We start from the raw sequence: 21,228 nt of genomic DNA, 5'->3' as shown, positions 1-21,228 counted from the left end.
CTGAGTGGCCCAAAAGTATTTCAATCTAAGACTGAATTTATTATTTTTTTAAAGAAATTTCTTTTGTAGAATAAAATATAAATGTTTTGCATGTGCGCAAAACAGACATTCTCCATACTGAGGAGTAAATTCCCTTCTGTTATGGGGGGGGAACCCCCATCTTCGATAGAAACTGTTTCTGTTCACTTTCTATTTATACAGTTAATCTCTTGCAACAAGTGTTTGCTCCCACCAACAATACAGGTGTTGGTGTGGTGAGAATCTACACCTTGTTCTTGTCTCGTAGCTCTGCCTTTCAGCTGAGATGTATAGGGAGCTCCACACGCTGTGAGTGGTGCTCTCAATGTCACCTGGTTTGCCCTGACTTCTACTTTTGTCAGACTGTTTGGGGAAGGTTGCTATCGACTTGGTGAGGGCAGAGTTAAATGTGTGCAAAAGGCTTTTGGAAGCTTTACTTTTATTTAATAATTTCTTGCAATTTTGAGCAAGCCGGTTGGTTTAATTTGGCAAGTGTTTGTTGAGCACTCAACCTCTTATTTTAAACTTCATTTGTGGGCAATACAGGAAGGATAGTCTTTGATATTGTAGTGATGCACATCAGAGTAAATTGCTTTTGGTTCTGCAGACACACTTGCTTGCTACACTTCTTATATTGAAGCTGCTCCCTTGGGTTAGTTCTCTTAATGCAAAATGATTCTGGGAACAAAACGCAGGAAGCTTTTATCCCTGTGGGTTTTGAAGATCTGGCTGCATCTCATTGCTCCCAAGAAAGAGCAAGAAAAAATTGCTTCATTGCAAATAGAATTTTGCGGCAAAAGAATAAACTGAGGTTAATTCCTTTGAGGTAAAATCCATACCCTCCAACAAGAGGGTGAAGCTAAGATGTCCTCAATTTTTGAAGGAAACAGGATAATAAAGCTAAGTCTTTGGCTTTGTTTTCAGTTTTCCTTAGAGAAGATGCAGTCCACATATACTAAGCCACGAAGAGTTGACAGGGGTGTCTTCCCTAGGATTGCATTATCTTCTAATTATTCCATTACTGATAAACTTGAAATAGTAAGGTTTGTAGGACTGAATGTGGGTGAATTTACCACGCTGGCCTTTACAACCGTATTGTGCATGTCAAGTCAACTGATCCATAGTAAGCCCAAGGCTACGGTAAAAAGAAGATCAATCTTACATGGTTTAAGTGGCTCCCAGGACCATAGCCTGGCAGTGTGGTTTCACTGGTGATTTATAGCAGGTGAGGTTTCTGTCTTCTTTGCAGCTCCCAACATTTTAAACCTGTTCTGGAGACCAGGATTTGAAATATGCCACCAACCAGGATCCGATTAATTTCCTAAGCTAACAGTGTGGCCCAGTTTGTGTGTCTGAACAGAACCAAGTAAAACTTGTGTTCATTTATTGCCTCTCCAGCTGCCTGTGGGGGCTTCATCACCAAGCTCAATGGGACCATTACTAGCCCTGGATGGCCCAAGGAATATCCTACTAACAAAAACTGCGTCTGGCAGGTGGTAGCTCCAGCCCAGTACCGGATCTCTCTGCAGTTCGAAGTGTTTGAGCTGGAAGGCAATGATGTACGTAACCAGTCCCTGCATCTCAGAGGTGTGACTACTGGCTAACTCAGAACTGGATAAATCCTTGGGGTACAAGGAAGAGGAGACTCTGTCTTACTGGTGGAGCTTCTAGTTGTTTCCCCACCCTTGATATAATAAGCCAATAACAGTAATTGTTCCTCTTGAAGTCTGGATCTGCTTTCTGTATGGAATGGAAGGATTAAAGCTGTTCTGTTATCAGTGGGCTTCTTTTCTCTACCAGTTTTGCATAATTGTAGGTGTTTTCCATCCCTAATGGGTGTCCCATCTCCCCTCTTCCCCAGAGCTGCCTTTGTGGGAGAATAATTGGAAATGAAAAATGAAGTAGAGTTCTTCAAGGATAAAAAAAATAACCAGTAAGAGTTTGTTCTCTCCCCTGCCAAGGGCAGGGTGGAATTTGAACAAAGTATTCAGGTCTTGCTTTCCCCACTGTAAATGGGAGCAGTGGCTCTTCCTTAATTCAGCAGGCTGCTGAAGTTAGTTGTGATTTAAACCCGGCCGGCAGCCAAACATCACGCAGTTGCTCACTCACCCTCCCCCCGCCCAGGGGATGGGGGAGTTAATTGGAGAGGTAAAGGGAGACTCACAGGTTGAGAAAGAAACAGTTTAATAATTGTAATAAAATAAAACAATAACAATAATAGAAAGTACAAATGGGTAATTCACAGTGTGATTTCTCACCACCCACCGACTGATGCCCAGACTGTTCCCGGCTAGCAATCCCAAAATACCAAGATCCTGCAATCACAATCCCAGAAGTGAGAAAGAACCCTCTCCTTCCCAGCTGCCCCTCCTTTATATACTGAGCATGACATTACATGATATGGAATATTTCATTGGCTAATTTGAGTCTGGTGCTCTGGCTGTGCTTCCTCCCAGCTTCTGGTACACACAGGCAGGACGTGGGGAGTTGGAGAGTGCATGATCTCTTGGCAACAACTGAAAACATCAGTGTATTATCAACATTATTCTCATACCCAATCCCATACTGAATCCAAAACACATCACTATTCTAGATACTAAGAAGAAAAATTAACTCTATCCCAGATGAAACTAGGACATTTATTCAACACTGTCAATTTCTTGGATAATATGGGAGTAATTATTTTAGCTAAATTAAATGGTGATAAACACACCCATGCGTTAAGACCTGGGCAGCAAGGGAAGGGGGTGAGAACACTAATGGAGGAGAATTTGAGGAAGTTAGGAGTGTGTTTGAGTATAAGGCTGTTTCTGTTCCCTCTCAGTCAAGCCTCTGTCCCCTTCCAATGAAATGCTCTGTTCCAAGTCCATGGAGCTAAGAAATCTCCTCCTCTCTTGACAGGTCTGTAAATACGACTATGTCGAGGTTCGTAGTGGGTTAGCTTCTGACTCCAAGCTGCATGGCAAATTCTGTGGCTCAGAGAAGCCTGAAGTAATCACATCGTATGGTAACAACATGAGACTGGAGTTCAAATCAGACAACACAGTCTCCAAGAAAGGCTTTAAAGTTCACTACTTCTCTGGTAGGTGGCTGTATTCTTTCACTTACTTAGCTGTCTCCTCTGACTGAACCTCTTGTTTTGGTGAATTTTCTTCAACCTCCTGTCAAATCAGGCAGAACTTGACACAGTTAGTTACATCTAAAAAGCATGGTTGCTCTGTGCTGTGTCACCTTTCTCCTTGGTTTCTCAGTGCAACATATGGTCCAGTTTCATAGTGTGGTGTCAGCAAGATGCATGGATTTCATCAATGCCTCCAGCCCTTCCACAGCAGGAAACAATGGGGAACCCAATCCTAGAAGTTATTCCTGTCCCTGGAGTCATTAAAGAAAAGCTTTTTCTTCTGAAACAAGAAGAGTTAGAAAATTTCCAGAAGTCTTCTATATAGCAATCCTTCCCATCAAAGCAGTGCATCCTAGTGGAAGTTTCTAAACCTCTGTTCTGAATCCTTTGTAGCTCTTGGCATCAGTGATGTACTTTGTTGGCAGAGAGTTCTGGAGGTTAATTGTACATCATATGGAAGTAGAAATGCCATTTCATGCTGTGTTTTCAGCAGAGACCGAGGACTATTAATGTTTTTGAGGAGGATGATCAGGCAAAACAGCCTTGAATTAAGACAATTGCAGAATAGATTCAGATCTAGGGGTCTGACTTATTAAATCTAGCAAGAGGAAGGATGAGGTGGGGTATGTTTCGTCTAGAAATATATTTGGGAGTGAGGAGATGGATGAGGTTAATGAGGTCCAGGGAGGGCATTGGCCCAAGAAGAATTGGAGATAAACTGCTCATAAATTAAATTGGACTGGAAACCATGAGCAGATCCTATGCTCAGAAAAGTGAGATTCAGGAATGCATAGTCCTAAACATATAGGAGTGAACATCCACTGGGGCATATTTCAGCTTCAGGGGGCAGCTTGTACCTTAGATCCTCTTCTCTGTGTGGCTGCTTGTGCTCTTGGACAGAGCTATTTAAAGATGGAGGCTCGTCAGAGGATGTAGGAACTTGAAAATATAAAGACTGGCCAGTATCTTTTTGCCTAGGCTAGTGAATTTGTGTGATACTTTTCCTAGACTCTATTCTAAAAAAATGAGACAATGCTATAGGTTTCTTTTAGATATGAGTCTTTAACTATTCAAAACCTGCATTATATAATAAACCACAATTATGATGCATTTTATGGAATGAAAGATAATTGAAGAGAATTGTATCTGGGATAAAAAGTTGACTGGACTAATCCAACAGCAGAAGTTGGAGGTTTGCACTAGTATCTGCCAGTCTGGGTATGGGACTCCCAGCTGGCGACTGTGATAGTCTGTTTCTCACTGTCAACTCAATGTTCGTCGGTTTTATTTTGCCCAGACAAAGATGAATGCTCCAAAGACAATGGTGGTTGCCAGCACGAATGTATCAACACCTTTGGGAGCTACATATGCCAGTGCAGAAATGGCTTCATGCTGCATGAAAATGGCCACGATTGTAAAGAAGGTAAGGTCCCTGCTCCCTACCCTCAGGAAAGACAAGGTGCTTCAAACACCATTTGAGCCAGGGTGCTTCCTGCCCAGTGCTGGAAGGGTGTTTGTACAGTGTACCAGACTGGGACACTGAAAAAGCCCCAGCTAGCTGAAAAACTACTTAGAAAAAGGAAAAAGAGGGCTTGTTTTCAGCTGGATCCATTCCCCAGTCTGATCCTCTATGTGGCCACAGGGGATGAACAGGGTGGGAGAAAGAAGTTGGGCTAGCGAAAGGAGCAGCTGTGGAACATGACCATTAGACTAGTCACTGCTGCTTCATTTAATTGTTGGATTTGAGTCAGAAGAGAAAGGATAAGCTGATCTAACCGCTCGCTGCTGCCAAAGTTACCTTTCTTCCTGCAGCCCTACTGCAGCTGTGTGTTGCTATGGCCTTCCTGTGTATGGTCTCTGGTCCTTGTCTGATCTTTCTATGAGCTGATTCAGCTTTCCAAGTTGGCAAAACAACTCAAGGCTGAGACAACACCAGAGTCAACATGGTGGAGGCGTTGGACACCATGTCACTGGGAATAGGGCAGATGAGATGGAGGAGCAGGAGAATATGTTTGGGAGTGAGGAGGTGGATGAGGCTTGGGGAGGTGTGGCTGCAGAGCTGTCTGGAAGAAAGAGATCGGGGGGTTCTAATTGACAAGCAGCTGAACATGAGCCAGCAGTGTGCCCAGGTGGCCAAGAAAGCCAACGGCATCCTGGCTTGTATTAGAAATAGTGTGACCAGCAGAAGTAGGGAGGTGATAGTCCCCCTGTACTCTGCACTGGTGAGGCCACACCTTGAGTATTGTGTCCAGTTTCGGGCACCTCAATACGAGAGAGATATCGAGGTGCTGGAGCGAGTGCAGAGGAGGGCAACGAAGCTGGTGAAGGACCTGGAGAATAAACCCTATGAGGAGCGATTGAAGGAGCTGGGACTGTTTAGTTTGAGGAAGAGAAGGCTAAGGGGAGACCTCATCACTCTCTACAACTTCCTGAAAGGACATTGTAGAGAGGTTGGTGCTGGTCTCTTCTCACAGGTAATTAGCTATAGAACAAGAGGGAATGGCTTTAAACTGCAACAGGGGAGGTTTAGACTGGACACTAGGAAAAAATTTTTCCCAGGAAGAGTGGTCAGACAGTGGAGTAGGCTGCCCAGGGAGGTGGTGGAGTCACCATCCCTGGGTGTGTTTAAGGGTCATTTAGATGAGAAGTTGGGGGATATGGTGTAGGGGAGAACTTTGTAGAGTAGGGCTGATGGTTGGACTTGATGATCCCAAGGGTCTTTTCCAACCTAAATGATTCTGTGATTCTGAGCTTAATGAGGCCCAGGGGAATGAGATGGTCCATTTCACCAGCTTCCAAGTTAGCTCAAAAAAGTGGAGGACAAGCCTATCAGAAATATGCAGTAACACTAAAAGGTCTTGTTAGTGACTGAAGCCTTCACTGTTTCTGCCTTGTTGAGGGTCTCGGTGGGCAGAGAGGAGCATGTAGGAGATTACATGGTTCCCATGTGAGACCTGCCCCGATGCCTCCATCTTGTGATCTCTCTCTTAAGCTGGTTGCGAGCACAAGCTGAGTGGTGCAGAAGGAATGATGAGCAGTCCAAACTGGCCTGACAAGTACCCCAGTCGGAAAGAGTGCACCTGGGACATCTCTACAACACCTGGCCACCGAGTGAAAGTAGTGAGTAACCAATGAGTGGGAGTGCGAGGGGAGAAGCAGACTGGATTGTGAGGAACTGAAGTGACTTTCCCCTGCCACTGTGTGAGTGGGAGGTTGACCCGCAAAGGTCCTGTGTGGGGTGTTCAGAGGAGGACATCCCAGGAGGCTGCCCCTGGCCTGCAAAAGGGCAGAAGGTCTCAGAGGGACGTGAGGCAGGGGTGAGGCAGCTTGGAGGAGACTTCAGCAGGTGACAACTGTGGAGCATTGTGCACTCTTTTAACAGAAGGTCTAATATGCCCTCTTGCCCCTACCCCTCCTTGTGACCCATTCTGTTGGGACCATCTCTGCGTAAGGTGGTGGCAGGGCCAGTCCCCAGCCCTGCCGAGGGAGAAGTGTCTGGCCCATTTTACAGTGTGGCCTGATGCATATGGCAGGACTTGTCCAAAGCTGTGCAGATGGCCCATTCACTGGGGGAAATAATGCCTGGATCCCTGTGCTCAGTGAAAGTAGTATTGAAGAAATGCCCATTCAGTGTGCTAGGCAGGGTTCCCAGCAGAAAATTAAGAGTATATAAGGCTTGCAATTGAAAACTGTTGTCATACACCCATGTGAGGCAGCAAAGCTAAGGCTACATGGCACATTCATATGAACTTCTGAGCTTTGCCACCCTGAGATCACTCTTGTCTGAAAGTGCACTACTCTTTTCTAGTTTGTGAGATGAGTGGGACAGGCATACCATTTGACCTGTTTCTCACTTGACATTTCATCCTCTGCTAAACTGCATATTCAGATTTATAAATGTCTGTCATAATTCTCCTTATTCTTGCTGTAGACCTTCAATGAGTTTGAGATTGAACAGCACCAAGAATGTGCCTATGACCACTTGGAAATGTATGATGGGCCCAACAGCAAGTCACCTATCCTTGGCCGCTTCTGTGGCAGTAAGAAACCAGACCCTGTAGTGGCTTCTACCAACAAGATGTTCCTCAGGTTTTACTCCGATGCTTCTGTGCAAAGAAAAGGTTTCCAGGCAAAGCACAGCACAGGTAAGCTGGTTGCCTGCCAGTACCCCAGTGCAATAAGATGTCATCAAATCTCACTGCGTTGTTTACCAGGCGAAACAAGACACGCTTTTCTCCCAAATAAGCTTAGCTTGAATTTTAAGTGGTTGTAAATTGTGCTAACCAGTTCCCAGACCATTATTGACACCATACCATAAATGCCAGATTCCTTATCAGCTCAGAGGATTCTTGATATCAGACATTCCTGCTCAGTTCTTTTGTTTAAATTGAAGGTGTTTGGTTGAGCAGCAACCCATTCTGTTCTTCATCCACCCTCAGAAAATGAGGTGATGAAACTTAGCCTGTGTATTGGCCCACACATGGAACAGGCTGGTTATGGTGGAAGCAGAGATGTGCTGTGGACAGACACAGCAACTTGATCTTCTATCTGTGGCAGCCCAGAGGTGCGTGTGTTGTACCAAGGTTCACTTTTTTAAAATCCCTGCCACTGTAAACAGATGAAACATGCTCTGAGCAGCAGAGCATGAGAGACTGGTAAGGAGGCATCTTCCTGACTGGCTGCAGGGAAACTGCACCAAAGCACACACATTTTGCACAAGCACAGGGATACCTTTGTGCAGTGCATGAGCAGAAAATAATTATTTTGGTCCCCAGTTTTTTAACGTGCTTCAACTTACTGCTGGTAAAATTCTTGGAGTCAGAATTCCAACTGCAGGACAAATGCAAAGAATGAGTTTTCCTTCTAAGCTGCTGCTCTGTTTGTTCAGAGCATAATGTGGCAGGAACCCCATCTCTTTCCCTCCATGTTCTGTACCAAAAGGACCAAGCTTCTCTACACTGTGTGGGTCAATGGATTTATGAGTAACTGGAGAATTCACTGGTTTATGGTAGTTTGATGCAGTGGTTAATTACCTTTCCTGTTGTACGTGCACTTCATGCTGGAGGTCTTCTCTCCCTACAGCTGGCCCAAAATTGGGATGACGAGTCTTTGTTGAGAGGTAGGGCCTTTGATGAGACTGTGTTTTGTGCTCTTTTCTTCCTCCAGAGTGTGGTGGGCTCCTAAAGGCTGAAGTACGAACTAAAGAGCTGTATTCCCATGCTCAGTTTGGGGACAACAACTACCCAGGTCAAGCAGACTGTGAATGGGTGATTGTAGCTGAAGATGGTTATGGGGTGGAGCTGATATTCCAGACATTTGAGATCGAGGAGGAGGCCGACTGTGGGTATGACTACATGGAGATTTATGATGGTTACGACAGCACTGCACCCCGCCTGGGACGCTTCTGTGGCTCAGGGGTAAGCTGTGCTGGTGGTGATTTCATAGGCATAGCTGGGGGTGGCAAAGAAGGGTACTTGCATACCCTTTCTAGAAAGGGGCAGATTTTGCTGCTTCTGTTGCTAGAGATCACAGCCATTTTATCTGATGCGCAAAGTTGGTCTGAAAACCTTGCTGACTGACTTTCCCTTATTAGCCCAGGGCCATGGACAGCAGCATGGGACTGCTGCACTGCTATACCCCAGCTCTGCCACGAAAGTGTTGGAAACAGATTCCAAAGGCCAGTTTCATCCTCAGTCACTTACTGCCTGAACCAAGTCACATTGCGAGCATGCTATGACGAGGACAAAGGGTGGGAAGGACTTGCAGAGCTGATTGTTGACTCCAGGGTGGTGTGCTGTCTCCTAAAGTGTTATCTATGTCCCCATAGTGACTCTGTTAGCATGAGCAATAGTGTGTGGTATTTAAAACCAGAGGTTCTATATTTAATTTCTCTAGGACTTCAGCAATGAAATGGAGAAGGTACTTATTGCATTTAAAGAGAGACATCCAAGGAGCAGGTGTGTTGGAGAAGTCCTTGCAAATTGGGGAAATGGTCTGGAAAATAAACAAAGACAAAGCAGCTTGGTGTGAAGAAGTTCAGGGCAGCAGAGTAGTAATCTACCTACCTGCACAATTTCAAATGGCGAATGTCTGGGAAAACATTGGTCTTTCAGAGAAGCACAGGGAGGTTGTAGGATGTCACAACAGTGGGGGAGATAACCAGAGTTATAATGTAAGGTATGTGGCTAAGTTATTTTGCTGCTAATGAACCTTGGTAGGGCCTCAGCTGCCCAACAGGGTCCAGTTTGGATTGTGTCGTTTCCTGAAAAGATTAGGACAAATTAGAGAAAACTCAGAAGATTGGAACAAGAACATCCAGGGAGTCCTGTGAATATGACCTACAAAAAACAACTGTAAGAACGGGGATTGTAGAGCGAGCTGGCATCGGTCTTCAAACATAAAGGGCAAGCATGCAAAGAGCAAGGGAACGTGCTCAGAAAGTCAGAGCAAGGCAGGAGGTACTCAGCTCAATGTTTGTGTTTCCTGGCCACTCTGTGAGCTTAAATTCTAGCATCCATAGTGCAGGCAGTTATTTAGTCTACAGACTTGACCACTCTGTGCTGTCTTCTTTACTTTTCTGCAGCCTCTGGAAGAAATCTACTCTGCAGGGGATTCCATCATGATTCGATTCCACACAGACGACACCATCAACAAGAAAGGCTTTCACGCCCAATACATAAGTACCAAATTTCAGGATGCATTACACATGAGAAAGTAGTTTGACTGCTCCTCACATATATTCTCATCTGAAGATTGAGACATTTAACTGTGGTCTTTGTCTTTTTTTTTTTTTTTAAAGCTTCTGTGCACCTGGCCAAAAGCAGTGTCCAGTATTTTCTGTAACTAAAACTAAATCCAGTCTCAAAGGTTTGCCTCTGAAATTATTAGCATGACCCTTTCTTGTTAACATTCCCAGGACCAAAAATTTTCTTCTAATCATACCTGCCAGGGCATAAACAATGTATTTTGCACAGCTTGCCATGGGACTGTGTGAAGACTGAGGTTGAATTGAGAAAAGCCTTCATCTCTTGCATATCCTGTTTCTAGGTGAAATTTCCTAAGCATTCTGTACACATGAGCTGTGTGAACACATTTTCTGGAGTAGATGATGTGGACAGCCATCCAGTAGGATTTTCTCAAAGGACCTTGGGAGTGACCCACTCTTCCCTACCAGCCCAAAATACTCTGTGCAATAAGTGAACAACCAGGTGGCTGGGACTTCATCACTCCCTCTGTCCCATGTATTTATTGTCTTAGTTATTGTGGGTTGAAAGGTAGGCAGAGGCACAGGGGCAGTCTCTTCAGGGCTGCTAGCTACTTGGATCATGGTGAACGAGAAGGGCCCCATGCCTGATTTGCAGTAATTGTCATGGTATATGTTGAATGGAAGTATTTTGATGTGGTGGCCAAGGGAAAGGTGGTAGCTGACAGGGAAGTGCTGTGGTGGGGTGCAAGGCATGACTGTGTAATGATGGCAAAGCTTAATAACTGGAGGGCTGATAGCATGCTCCAGTTACACCACCAGGCAAGGCAGCTCAGAGGACTGTGGCAGCAGTCCAGGCATTATCTTAAATAAGGAATCTCTCCTCCTCACTCCACCCATGTTTGCTTTCTCAGCCTTCTTTACACTGCTTCCTTTCCTTAGTACCACTGCCATGTGAGCCCTTCCTTCTCACAGCTGAGCTGCTCTCCTCAGGGCACCCCACTGCAACCTAGGAGTGCTCTGCAGCATCAGCTAGCCAGAGGATCTCACCGAAGGAAATGCTGGGCCAGAGATAGTCAGGGTGTCCCTGAGGCAGAGGGACATGGGCCATGCTACAGGACAGCTCTGGTAAACTCTGAGAACCTGTCAAACATGTGCAAGCTCCAGGCACGGGACTAGGAATGGGAGAGCTCTGCTGATTACTGCTTCCTCCCTGTTCCTCGCTGGCCCATGGCCCAGTCTCTTAACTTCATGGCAGGGGTGCAAGCGAGATGGATACTTAAGCACTTTGAGCTATAAGGCTCAGACATGCTCTGTGTTGCAGTTATTTATGTACATGGAAGCTACTGAGCCATGGACTTGCAGAATTAACAGGTAGCTTGGCACTTCTTTGGGAAAATGTAGGGAAAACTGCTTTTGGGGGAACCACTGTAATTGAGCTGTTGATATGGGAAGAAAAAAAGACAGAAGAAAAAGAAAGACTTTATTTTGAATGATATTTCGTTAAGGCACTCATGGGCAATTATGAGCTAAAAGCTGAGGTATGTTAGCTTTAATAACGTATTTATAATCCAAGGATTACTATGTTTACATAACCAACGTACTGTCAGGCTCCGGGGTGACACCTCCTCTCTGGTGTATGACTGTGGAGAAGTGTGGGGCCAGTGCCACTGTCGGGCACAAACGACATTCCTGGAGATGAGGGCATTTTCAGATGGATAATAAATAGACCCAGCCCTCTCCAGAAGTCCTTGAATAGAATATGGTCCAAGTATTGTGAATACTAGGAGAAGCAAATGCATGAAAATATTTTCTTGCTTAGAAAAAAAAAAATAATTTATACACACACACACACACACACACACACAAGATTATATGTATATAAAACATGCATGTAGAAGACCAGTAGTCAAAGCCTTAATAAGTGTCACGTGAACAATACTGTACCATTGACTGTAGCTTTATTGAAGGCTGTATAAAAACATGTATTTCTGTTTTGGTTTTTTAGCTTTGTTTTGTTCCTCTTTTCAAATTTTGTGGCCTTTTTACAGGCAAGACCTCTGATCTCAAGCTGTTTGACCATGCAGGTCTGGGGAAGTGAGCTCTGCTAGATGGAGTCTGTGTTTGTCCTTCTCTTCCTTGCCCCCATTCAAGCAAAATCGCAGTGACTCAGGTCTGGAAATAAAAGCGTGACACCGATCCCTGTGAAACAGAAAGTTTCAGGTGGCAAGCAGCGGTTCAGGTTTCCTGGCTCTCTAATAGGAGCAATGACTCTGGAGAGAAGTGACTGTAGGAGCTTCCCATGTACTTTAACCGTATTCTGGTAATTTCCCATCTTCCACAGCCTGGCTCATTGCAGATGCTTGCAATGTAGTTTGGTGGATCTATTACACTTGTTAGCATTCATGAAGGTGTCTCTTGTGACGGTGTGCTCATAACTGTTGTACTGTGCATTTCAACCAATGATCTATGTAGAATATTTCTGCTGTACTGACTGGGCTTAGCAGTCAATAATCCTAAATGTGTGAAAGTTTCTTAAGAAAAAAATGTCTGACTCTCTAAGGTGTGTACATGTATTCTGGTCTTTATGTGGTTCTACATTTCACTAACTAAAATAATTTTTTAAGAGGGCAAGAAGAAGAGGAAGTGGGAGCAATCGCATATGTACCTGTGCCCAAAATAAGTCTCTGCATTCATTAAAGACTGTGGATTCAGTTGCACGTTCTGTTGTATGCATGCATTTACCACTTCCACAAGGGAGGAAATTTCTTAATACGTTCCTTGTTCTGCCAACTGTTGTTTGTGTCTACTGCTAATACTGGGTGGGATTTACTCTCTGCAGGAAGCGACTTTCCCTTGAGCCTTTAGCTTTGTCTTGGCTTTTGCAATCAAGAGGGCATTTCGGAATAAGTTGGTCAGCCAAAGGGCTACATCGTTGTGTTTCGTGTTCTGCCCTCATGCTCTAGTGGGCTGAGATGCAGATCTGCAGCGATAAACATTAGGGATCTGGGAATTAGTCCATAAGTAGACTTCAAAAGAGGAGGCTCGTTTACTACACTACAGGGTATGGCCTTCAGCAGCAGGTCCCAAAGACCGTGGGACATAAAACTCCTGTGTGAAGGACGGCAGGATGAGCATGAGGCAGATGTTCCTTACTGCAAAATTGTGGTCTGCACTCTCACTGAGGCAGCAAAATGCTCAGTAGTTAGGCAGCACCTAAAATGCTTTTCTTCCCCTTTCTGTCCACTGCTTGATGTCTACTCTGCTTGCTAAGGAACACGTCTGTGTTCTTTCCCCAACACATACCCAGTTCATGCATGTCCCACCACCCAAAACATTTCCTGTGGTGTGTGTCATGGCCACTCAAACCTTTGTGGTGATGAACTTCCTCCCAGCTGTTCCCAAAGGCAAAGAAGCAAGGGAGATGAAGTAAGGAATAAGCATCCCCATGTAGCCTCCTGCACCAGAGTATCATGGCACAGTATAACGCTGGAATGAGCCTGGAGGCTGACAGTCAAGTCATCAGGTGGACATAATTTCCAAAATGAGGGCCAGAAGCCTTCAGTCACACAGAGATTTACAGTCCAAAGCAATGCTGAAATATTAGAAACAATGCAGCCCAAGTGAAGCTGGTAGGAAATAGGAGGTTAAAAAGGTGGAATATGAACTGGCGTCACAGCTGTTGTAATTTGTAATTTGAGTCAGATAGATAGGTTCTTAGTGTGTGCACAATCTATCTGTTGTGTGTGTAAAGGTCTTCTGCAGGCTTGTATCTTCCCTGCTGTTCAACTACCATGTTCCCTCAATGACTGTCTGCTACCAGGGCTGTGTGACATGGCCAGTCCTCATTTTCTCTGCTTATTTCTAGAAACAAGACTTCATTTTCCAGACAGCACCCAAGGACTGTCCAGTCACCACATGTGAGAAGCTGAAGGGAACATCCATTGTTTGCCAGGAGCTACTTTGTCTTTTAAAAACACAAGTACCCTATGGTACAGCACACTTCAGACAAAGAAAGATGCCTCAGACCAGACATGCTCGTTAGTCTCAGTATCAAGTCAGCAGAAATCCCCCACTTTGTCCTGGCATTTCCAGCAAATGTGCTTTGGCAGACAAGGTGCTAGCCTTAGAAAGCAAAAGCAGGATTCCCCTCAGGCTGATTTGTGGTACATATTAAACATGCTCTTGGAGACAGGAGCAGTTTTATTTGCCATGGGGCCAGCAGAGAAGAGACAGAGTCCCCAGCACCCTGAAGTCCAGCTTCCCAGGCACATGCCAGACCCTGCCCCTGTCCGGGACCTGGCTCTGTCAGGTGTGCTGGGACCTAGCCAAGTTGTCTGAGTCAGCCTGAGAGAAATGCCATCATTTCTTCCTCTTTGCAGGTCTGCAGTTCAGTTTCTAGCAGGAAGAGAAACTCATCTTAAAAGGAGTGCTAACCCTGGCATCAGGCAGTCTTCTGTTAACGCATGCAGGAATTTCTCAGGGAGAAGAGTGAAATGGTGAGTGGGAGTTGTCTTGTCGGGTCGGGTCTGTTGGGTCTTGTTTAGATGGAAGCCATGGGGGGAGGTCAGAGTGCAGAAGAGGTGAGACCATGGGACCACTTAGCTGTTGCATGAAAGTTTCCCGGGAGTGTTTAACCCAGCCTTTCTCTGCCCTGACCAGATCAATCAAGCTGGCCCCTTTGTTAGCTCTGCATTTCCTTACAGTGCAACCAACAGTTTCAGACACCTGCTTGAATTTTAGCATCTGCCCCAGCTTTTCTGTCCTGGAGGTATCGCCTCATCTTAGGGTGTCTTTGCAAACAGGAGTCTTTGCAGTGGACCCTTTTTGAGGAGATTTCCTGTCCTGGGAGATGGGGACCTGCTGAAATGCACACTGTCTGTTTAGAAATGGTCAGGTGAGAGTGGCTGGGAGCAAAACCTCCTTCCTCCCAGAAGCTAGGTGGCTCTGAGGTTAAAACAACATTTGCCTCTGAAATGTAATAATGAATTAATTCCATGACCATTCACTGAAAACATGCTCTCATTGATCTTGGATCAACAGCAGAGCTAGGGGAGTGCAACACAAAGTTACTTGTTAATAGCATATAAACAGAAATAATAGATTAGTAGCTTTGGTTTCTCTGTCCTCTGTTGATCTTCTTTCACTTCCCCATATTGGTCCCCTTGGGATCTCCCCTTGTCTCTCTTCCACAGCCCTACCCAGTGAATGGCACGTAGCCTTTGCCAGCTCCATCCAAGAGCTGCCAGATGTTACCCCTGGAGCTGTATAGGCACAGAAGAGGAGATGGTCCCTGCCCATGAGCTATCACAATTTGAGCAAGTGCAAGAGCAGCTAGGGGAAAGGGAGTATTATCCGTATGTTGAAGAGTTGATGCTGAGAGGTGGAAGCTTCTGTGGTAAATCTAAGTAAATCCAGAGCATCTGATCGCTGGACGTGTGTGTTAACTGCATTCATCCATCTCTCCCCCTGCTCCCTTCAGTGAGAAGCTCTCTGTACTGAGCTGCAGAGGCCCAGTGATGCTGATTTTGGTTGGGGAAGAGGCCTGTCTCCTTGTGGTCTCTCCTTCTGTTTCCAGGTCCGCAGGATGCTATGAGTTACTGAGTGCCAAAAAGGGAGAGGGAAAGGTTGCAACATTTATTTTTTTTACTTCAGCTGCAGTATAAGGCTTTCTCTCACCCAGGATGTACTCTTGGCAGGCAGTAGATGCTGTGGTTAGTGCTGCTGGGAAACCTACCTGACTCATATCAGGGTCACTGATACTCAGAGCCCTGTAAACATTCCTCTGGAGTAGTCAGGGCAATCTATGAACAACAGAAGGGGCACTGCAGGCACAGAAGGATATCACAATATTGAATTACATGCACTTTACATTTTGAAATTTCAGAAGTTTTAATCATGAGGATTAGGAGTGTCCTTTCTTTTCTGAAGTAAATAAATTGGAAGTCAGTAGTAATTTTCACATAAAGTACGTCCTTGTCTGTCCTGACATGGCTAACATACAAACTTGCATTTTTTGCAACTGACTTGAGACAATGGCTTTAAACCATTGTACAATTGAGAGAAGCAGTCTGTTTCTCAGTGTCTTGCTATGGCTTTCTCTATTTGCTTGCTAGCAGGTTAGACACTTCAGTTTCCAAACACGACAGTCTTAAGATACCCTAAATCCTGCATTTTGTAGTTAAAACCTGCATGCACAGTCCTAGAAATAATAATGAAGTCCACTGTCTTTAACCAAGAAGAAAGAAATAAAACAAATTTACGGCTTCAGAGAAGAGGCAAATGTGAAAATTGAAGCTCAAACGTTAACAGGTCAGCTGTTCACAAAGGTGTGTTTCAGTAGGTAAATTCAGGGAAGGCACAGTAGAAAATTTGGGTGAGAAATGTCTCTGCTGTATTTCATTTCCAGCTGACAGCCTGGGCACAGCAATATCTCTACCTCTAAGGAGTTTGAAAGAGATCCTTTTCACTCGGTGACCAATTGCTAGCTGTGTCTGCATGCTCAGAGGCATTTCCCAACATCTGTGGTCCCATAAGCTAAGCTGTTCAAAGATTACGCTTCCAGTACAATGTTGTATATAAAGGCTATGCTTCTAAACAAACCTCCAGCTAGTGTCTGTAATGGGAGGATGAATTCTGGATCTTTCAATAATCTGATCCCCTCTTTGACTTTGATGTGGATTATGGTCCTCAACACGCAGTGATGAAACTCAGTCCTAGATTGCAGAATTTAGACTGAGTTAAATCTCTCATAGCTTGCTTGCATTTTGAGCCTTCCTTCTCCATAATCTGCAGTATCCAGACTTTTATTGACAAGTTTTCACTGCACTGACCTCCTTGTTCTGAAGTAACCAGGACCTCCTCAGTGCATAGCAGCAGAACTTCCTGCAGTCAGAAAAAGAACAGCTTTCTGCCAGCTCCCTCTCTATTGGCTTTTTGTGGATGCAAAGCGAAGCTCTTTCAGCCTTTTCCTGTCATCCTTCCAGAGCACCAGAGTTTCAGTTCCAAGGGAGATCTCAGCAGCTCTGCTCTTTCACTCCAATTTATTTAATTCTCACATGTTTCCACAGCTGACTGGGGTTCAGGAATAACATTGAATCTAAGTGTCTTAAAAGACCTGTTTCATAGAGATGTGCGTACTACTTGTCTCTGGATTATAGGAGAGATGTTCCTTCACTGCTTGTCCTGATAACCCACCTCTGAAGCTAAGCTTCTCCTCAGTACCATTCCCAACACTGTTGCTAGCACCAATCCCTACAGACAGCCTCAGCTGCCCACAGAGCTCACCATGTAATGGACCCAGTATTGCTTCCAGCAGAAGAGCTGCACCAGCAAAAGAGGTTAAGAGCAGCCTTCCACTGTCTCCAAGCCTCTTTCTGCATTCCTCCCAGATGGAGCCTCCCAGAAAGTCTCTGTATCCCAGCTGCCAAACAGCACATCTAACAGAGGCTCTTCTGAATATCTCCCTTTCTATGTGTAGAAACAATGTAGTCAGGAAGGAGTTAATGTGTTTCTATCATTCTCAGCTGTCCTTGAAACAATAGGAGCAGGCACATGTGATTAGTTTGGAGCTCAAAGGTTGCAGGCAAAAGTCCTTGCTATTTCACAAGCTACCACTGTACTTCAGCTCCCAAGCCATAGTGGGATTAAACAGCCTTACCCTTTCTCACTGGGGAACTGTCAGGGTAAATGCATTAAATGTTAAGGTCCTGACTACTCAGAGGTCCTGCATGGTAATAACAATTCAGGCAAACCAGTTCATGTTTCCTCATACCACTTTCTTCAATAGCATGGCATGGCTCTTGTTTTCTCTGGAGTAACTAGCGTGCCTTCCTTGTTCAGCTCAAATGAGTATATTCTTATGCTGTCATTTCCAGTCACTTCAGAAGTACTCCTCCCCACTCCCATATCTGGCCAGGGGCACCTCCCAATTACTATTACTCAGTTCTGGTTTTCCTCTCTTTTTTTGATTTCTCTGCAGGAGACAATGACATCTTTCTCACCGTTTTACAACACAACTGTAAATTCAGTAAGTACATTGCATAGGATGAAGATCAACTGACTACTCACCATCATGTTATCTGTAGGAGCTGGGGGGTGGGATTGTAGAAGATAAATTGCTGCTTTTATGGGTGAGTGTTGATGCAGATCTTCTGACAGACTGTCCTAATGCTGCTGACATTATACTGTAGCAGTAAAGACAGGTGAGATGCTTAAAGTACCCAGATTCCTACATTTGTGCCTGTTTACCTGTTTATTTACAAATGAGCAAATCCAGCTAGAGGTGACTTTGCTAAGCCTGTAATGCAGCTGAACTTTCTTCCTGCTCCTTTCACCAAAGGGAACGTGAATGTCGTTTCTGATTTCATTTCTGTTCTCTCCCTGTGAGAGAGGTGGTGATGAGGGGAGCAGGCTATTAGCCATTGCAGCAGTTACCAGAGTGTCCTTTACATGTTCTGCCACTCAATTAAGATATGTGACACTGTTAATTCTTTGCTACAGTACATGGGCTTCCTCTCTCTTCCCACAAAAAGTTGTGGGCATGCAAAGATCTGGGCTTTCTAATCCTACCTTCTTTCTTGCTATACTATGAAATGTAGTATCTGTTCTGATGCACAGACCCTTTCTGGTTTTGCATCTTCCCAGCCAGGGTTCAATGGCATTTTGCTGCTGAGTTATCCAGCCAGGGATCAATTGCATTTTTCTGCTGAATTATAGGTGTTGCATATCATCAGTCCAGCCACAACCTGCCTCAGAATGGGGAAGGGCAATTTTTCTGGCTGCTGAGCTACTGGAAGATGGATGTAGACGTGGGTATTGATCATGGTTGTTCTTCGTTAAACAGAGCATCTGTTAGCTGTGGGGGCCAGAGGAGACCTGACTGACTTGTGGCCTTTGAGGAGACATGTACAGCTCTTGAGCTCTGGCCTGTTCCCAAAGCTTGCTCCCCACAGCTGTCTGGGGTGGATGCTGGGTCCTGTGGCTCTCAGCTGGAGCAATGTCAGCTTGAGATGGTGGGTCAGCTTGGGAGAGGGGATAACAAGTGAGGCACCTGCCATCATCGCTGCCTGTGTGATGGACTACCTCCTTGCTGGAGCTGCCTTGTCATTTGGTGTGATGTTTTGCAATGGCTAGAAAAAGCCAGATAGTTTTGGTTTGGGGTACACCAGGTTTGCTAGTGCCCTGCACTGCATGCCTTGCCTCTGCAAGTCAAGCACCAATAGATCCTTCAGGCCAACCCATGCAGGCAACTGCCTCCAGCATCACGACAAGAACAGAGCAGACTTGCAAAAACACATGTTCTTGGGGCTTCCTACTCCCGTTTGTGCTGCTTTTTCTTCTGAATCCAGCTTTCTCTGGCATATATTTGTGCTTATCTCTTGTATATGCTTTGTACATATATTTTTTTCAGCCTCAAGCCCCTTTTTGAGGAAAACCATATATTTCTTCCATTCATTCGGAGTCATTGTTGGAAGGACCAGAGTTTGGGTTCTTGCTTATGACTGGCAAGTACCATGTGCCATGACCTCAGGGCACAGCTGGGTACTCCATGTGTTACTGACCACATGCTGTTGTTAAAGTCTTGCAACTGCTCACTTAGCCTCTCTCCTTGCTTGTATGTTATGTAGTTTGAAACACTTTTTTTGAAAATATTCTATAACCATCTTATTTCTAGACTTCTGGACATCCATCTGGAAGCACAACTGTCCAGGCAGATTGTTCTTCTGGGGTAAGAATTTGTTTCATTACTTAATGCAATTGATTATGTGGAAAGTTTTCCCTCTGAAATCAAATCTCTGCTTCCCCTGTCCATCCCAGTGTGCAGTACAGCTGGGCTGAACACCACTGTTTTGATCCAGGGCTGCAGTTTTGTTCCTTGCATTGGCTTTTTTTGCTCTTTTATGGTAGCCACTCACTCAGCTACTAAGCACAGAGTTAAAGGATCACACTGCATGCATTTGACCTGTCTTTCTTTGTAAGTTATATGAGCCCTGGGTGGTTGGAGTAGCCGCAGGGATACCCAGCATTCTGGCCTTGGTCCTTGCAGTCATCTTGGTGGTGGTCTGTGTTCTCCAGTGGAAGAGCTACAACTGGAATCAGGTGACTACCTTCCATCTCCTAGTGTCTTCCTACTTCCAAGCCTAGACCTCCACATCAGAAACCTGATTCAACACCCTCTGCAACTCTCAAGAAGTTCAGGACCACATCCCTTGGCACTCAGAGTGTCTCTCTATGTCTCTCAAAGTCTGGACCTCAGCCTAGGAGTTGAAGGTTCATAAGGATAAAAGAGAAATTCATGTGAAAATACTGAAGGGGGACTGCCAAGTGGTCTGTTAACCAGCAGGAAATTTTAAAAACCCTGAAACTATCACCACTGTTCTTCAGTGGATTTCTCTGTCATTTCCCACAGGAAATCATTCATTTAGGGGTCCTCTCACTCCAAAATGGTGTTACTTAGCTCCAGAAATGCTTCCAAGGTGTTTCATAGTATGTTTAGCTTGGTCACCTTTTTCCTCTATTCCAGCCCATGGGGTGGGTCTTGGTGCTCTTCCTACCTCCCCAGTGCCGGGGTAGAGTTAGGGGTTTCTGTAGCATCATGCTTCCTTCCTCTGGGATGAAAAAATCACCCACACCACCAAAAAGACAGTCACCCTGCCTATAGAGAAAGAATGCCATGAAGCATTCTGGCAGCCAGACATTGACAGTTCTCTACTTAGAAGGGCCCTTTCCTTCCCCTGCCACTTCACAGATGTTTTTAACTAGCTCTAGTACTTGCATGGATCTTTGTTTCCTTGCTTTAGAAAGGAAGGTGTAACAGTACTGAGGGAAATTATTTCCCTGTAGTAGTTGTTGGTTAACATAATCTTTTTTTTTTTTTCCCTGGGTGTAAATATGAAAGTGAGAGCTTTCCCCTATGTTAAAAAAACAGACAGATTTTGGATGTTCTAATAAAAGCAACACTCAGCCATTGAGGTTTCCCCTCTGCAAGGTCATTCTCATGGCCAGGCACCAAGTGGACCCTGTGATTGTTCCAAATGAAATAATGTTTTGACATTCAGCTTAGAATATATTGAATATCATCCCCAGTATTATCCCCTGTGTGGTTATTTATCCTCGGAGTATGTCCTGAATTCTGGAGCTGTTTAGTAACAGAACATTTTCTCACTGCCCTGTGCTGCTTATGCAGTTGTTTGTGAATTGTAGATAGATGTTTGTCACTGTTTTGTTCATTGCTTCAGTCGAATCAACATCCCGATGGGCAGGAAGAACATGAATATGAATCATCCCCTCCCAGACCTCCAGACGTAAGTCATCTATTAACTGATTCTCAACATGGCACACACACTGCTGAATCAGTTACATTAAATGCAGGACTGGCTTTAGT

At 44.9% G+C, this 21,228-nt stretch overlaps 1 protein-coding gene across 2 annotated transcripts in view; it reads left to right on the top strand.

The window, feature by feature from the left end:
- TLL2 (tolloid like 2) overlaps window positions 1-12,562 on the top strand; it is a 45,312-nt gene extending 32,750 nt beyond the window's left edge. For both annotated transcript variants that reach the window (XM_074830030.1, XM_074830031.1), the window contains 7 exons: window positions 1,417-1,577; window positions 2,920-3,100; window positions 4,437-4,562; window positions 6,132-6,259; window positions 7,071-7,284; window positions 8,306-8,556; window positions 9,723-12,562. In XM_074830030.1, coding sequence (XP_074686131.1) covers window positions 1,417-1,577; window positions 2,920-3,100; window positions 4,437-4,562; window positions 6,132-6,259; window positions 7,071-7,284; window positions 8,306-8,556; window positions 9,723-9,857 — 1,196 coding nt within the window. In that variant the 3' untranslated portion in view covers window positions 9,858-12,562. The remainder of the gene's footprint in view (window positions 1-1,416; window positions 1,578-2,919; window positions 3,101-4,436; window positions 4,563-6,131; window positions 6,260-7,070; window positions 7,285-8,305; window positions 8,557-9,722) is intronic.
- The last annotated feature ends 8,666 nt before the right edge of the window (window positions 12,563-21,228 follow it).

This window comes from Strix aluco, chromosome 7, assembly GCF_031877795.1.
Source record: "Strix aluco isolate bStrAlu1 chromosome 7, bStrAlu1.hap1, whole genome shotgun sequence".
Classification (NCBI taxonomy): domain Eukaryota; kingdom Metazoa; phylum Chordata; class Aves; order Strigiformes; family Strigidae; genus Strix; species Strix aluco.
This window is presented reverse-complemented; position numbering and strand designations above follow the sequence as displayed.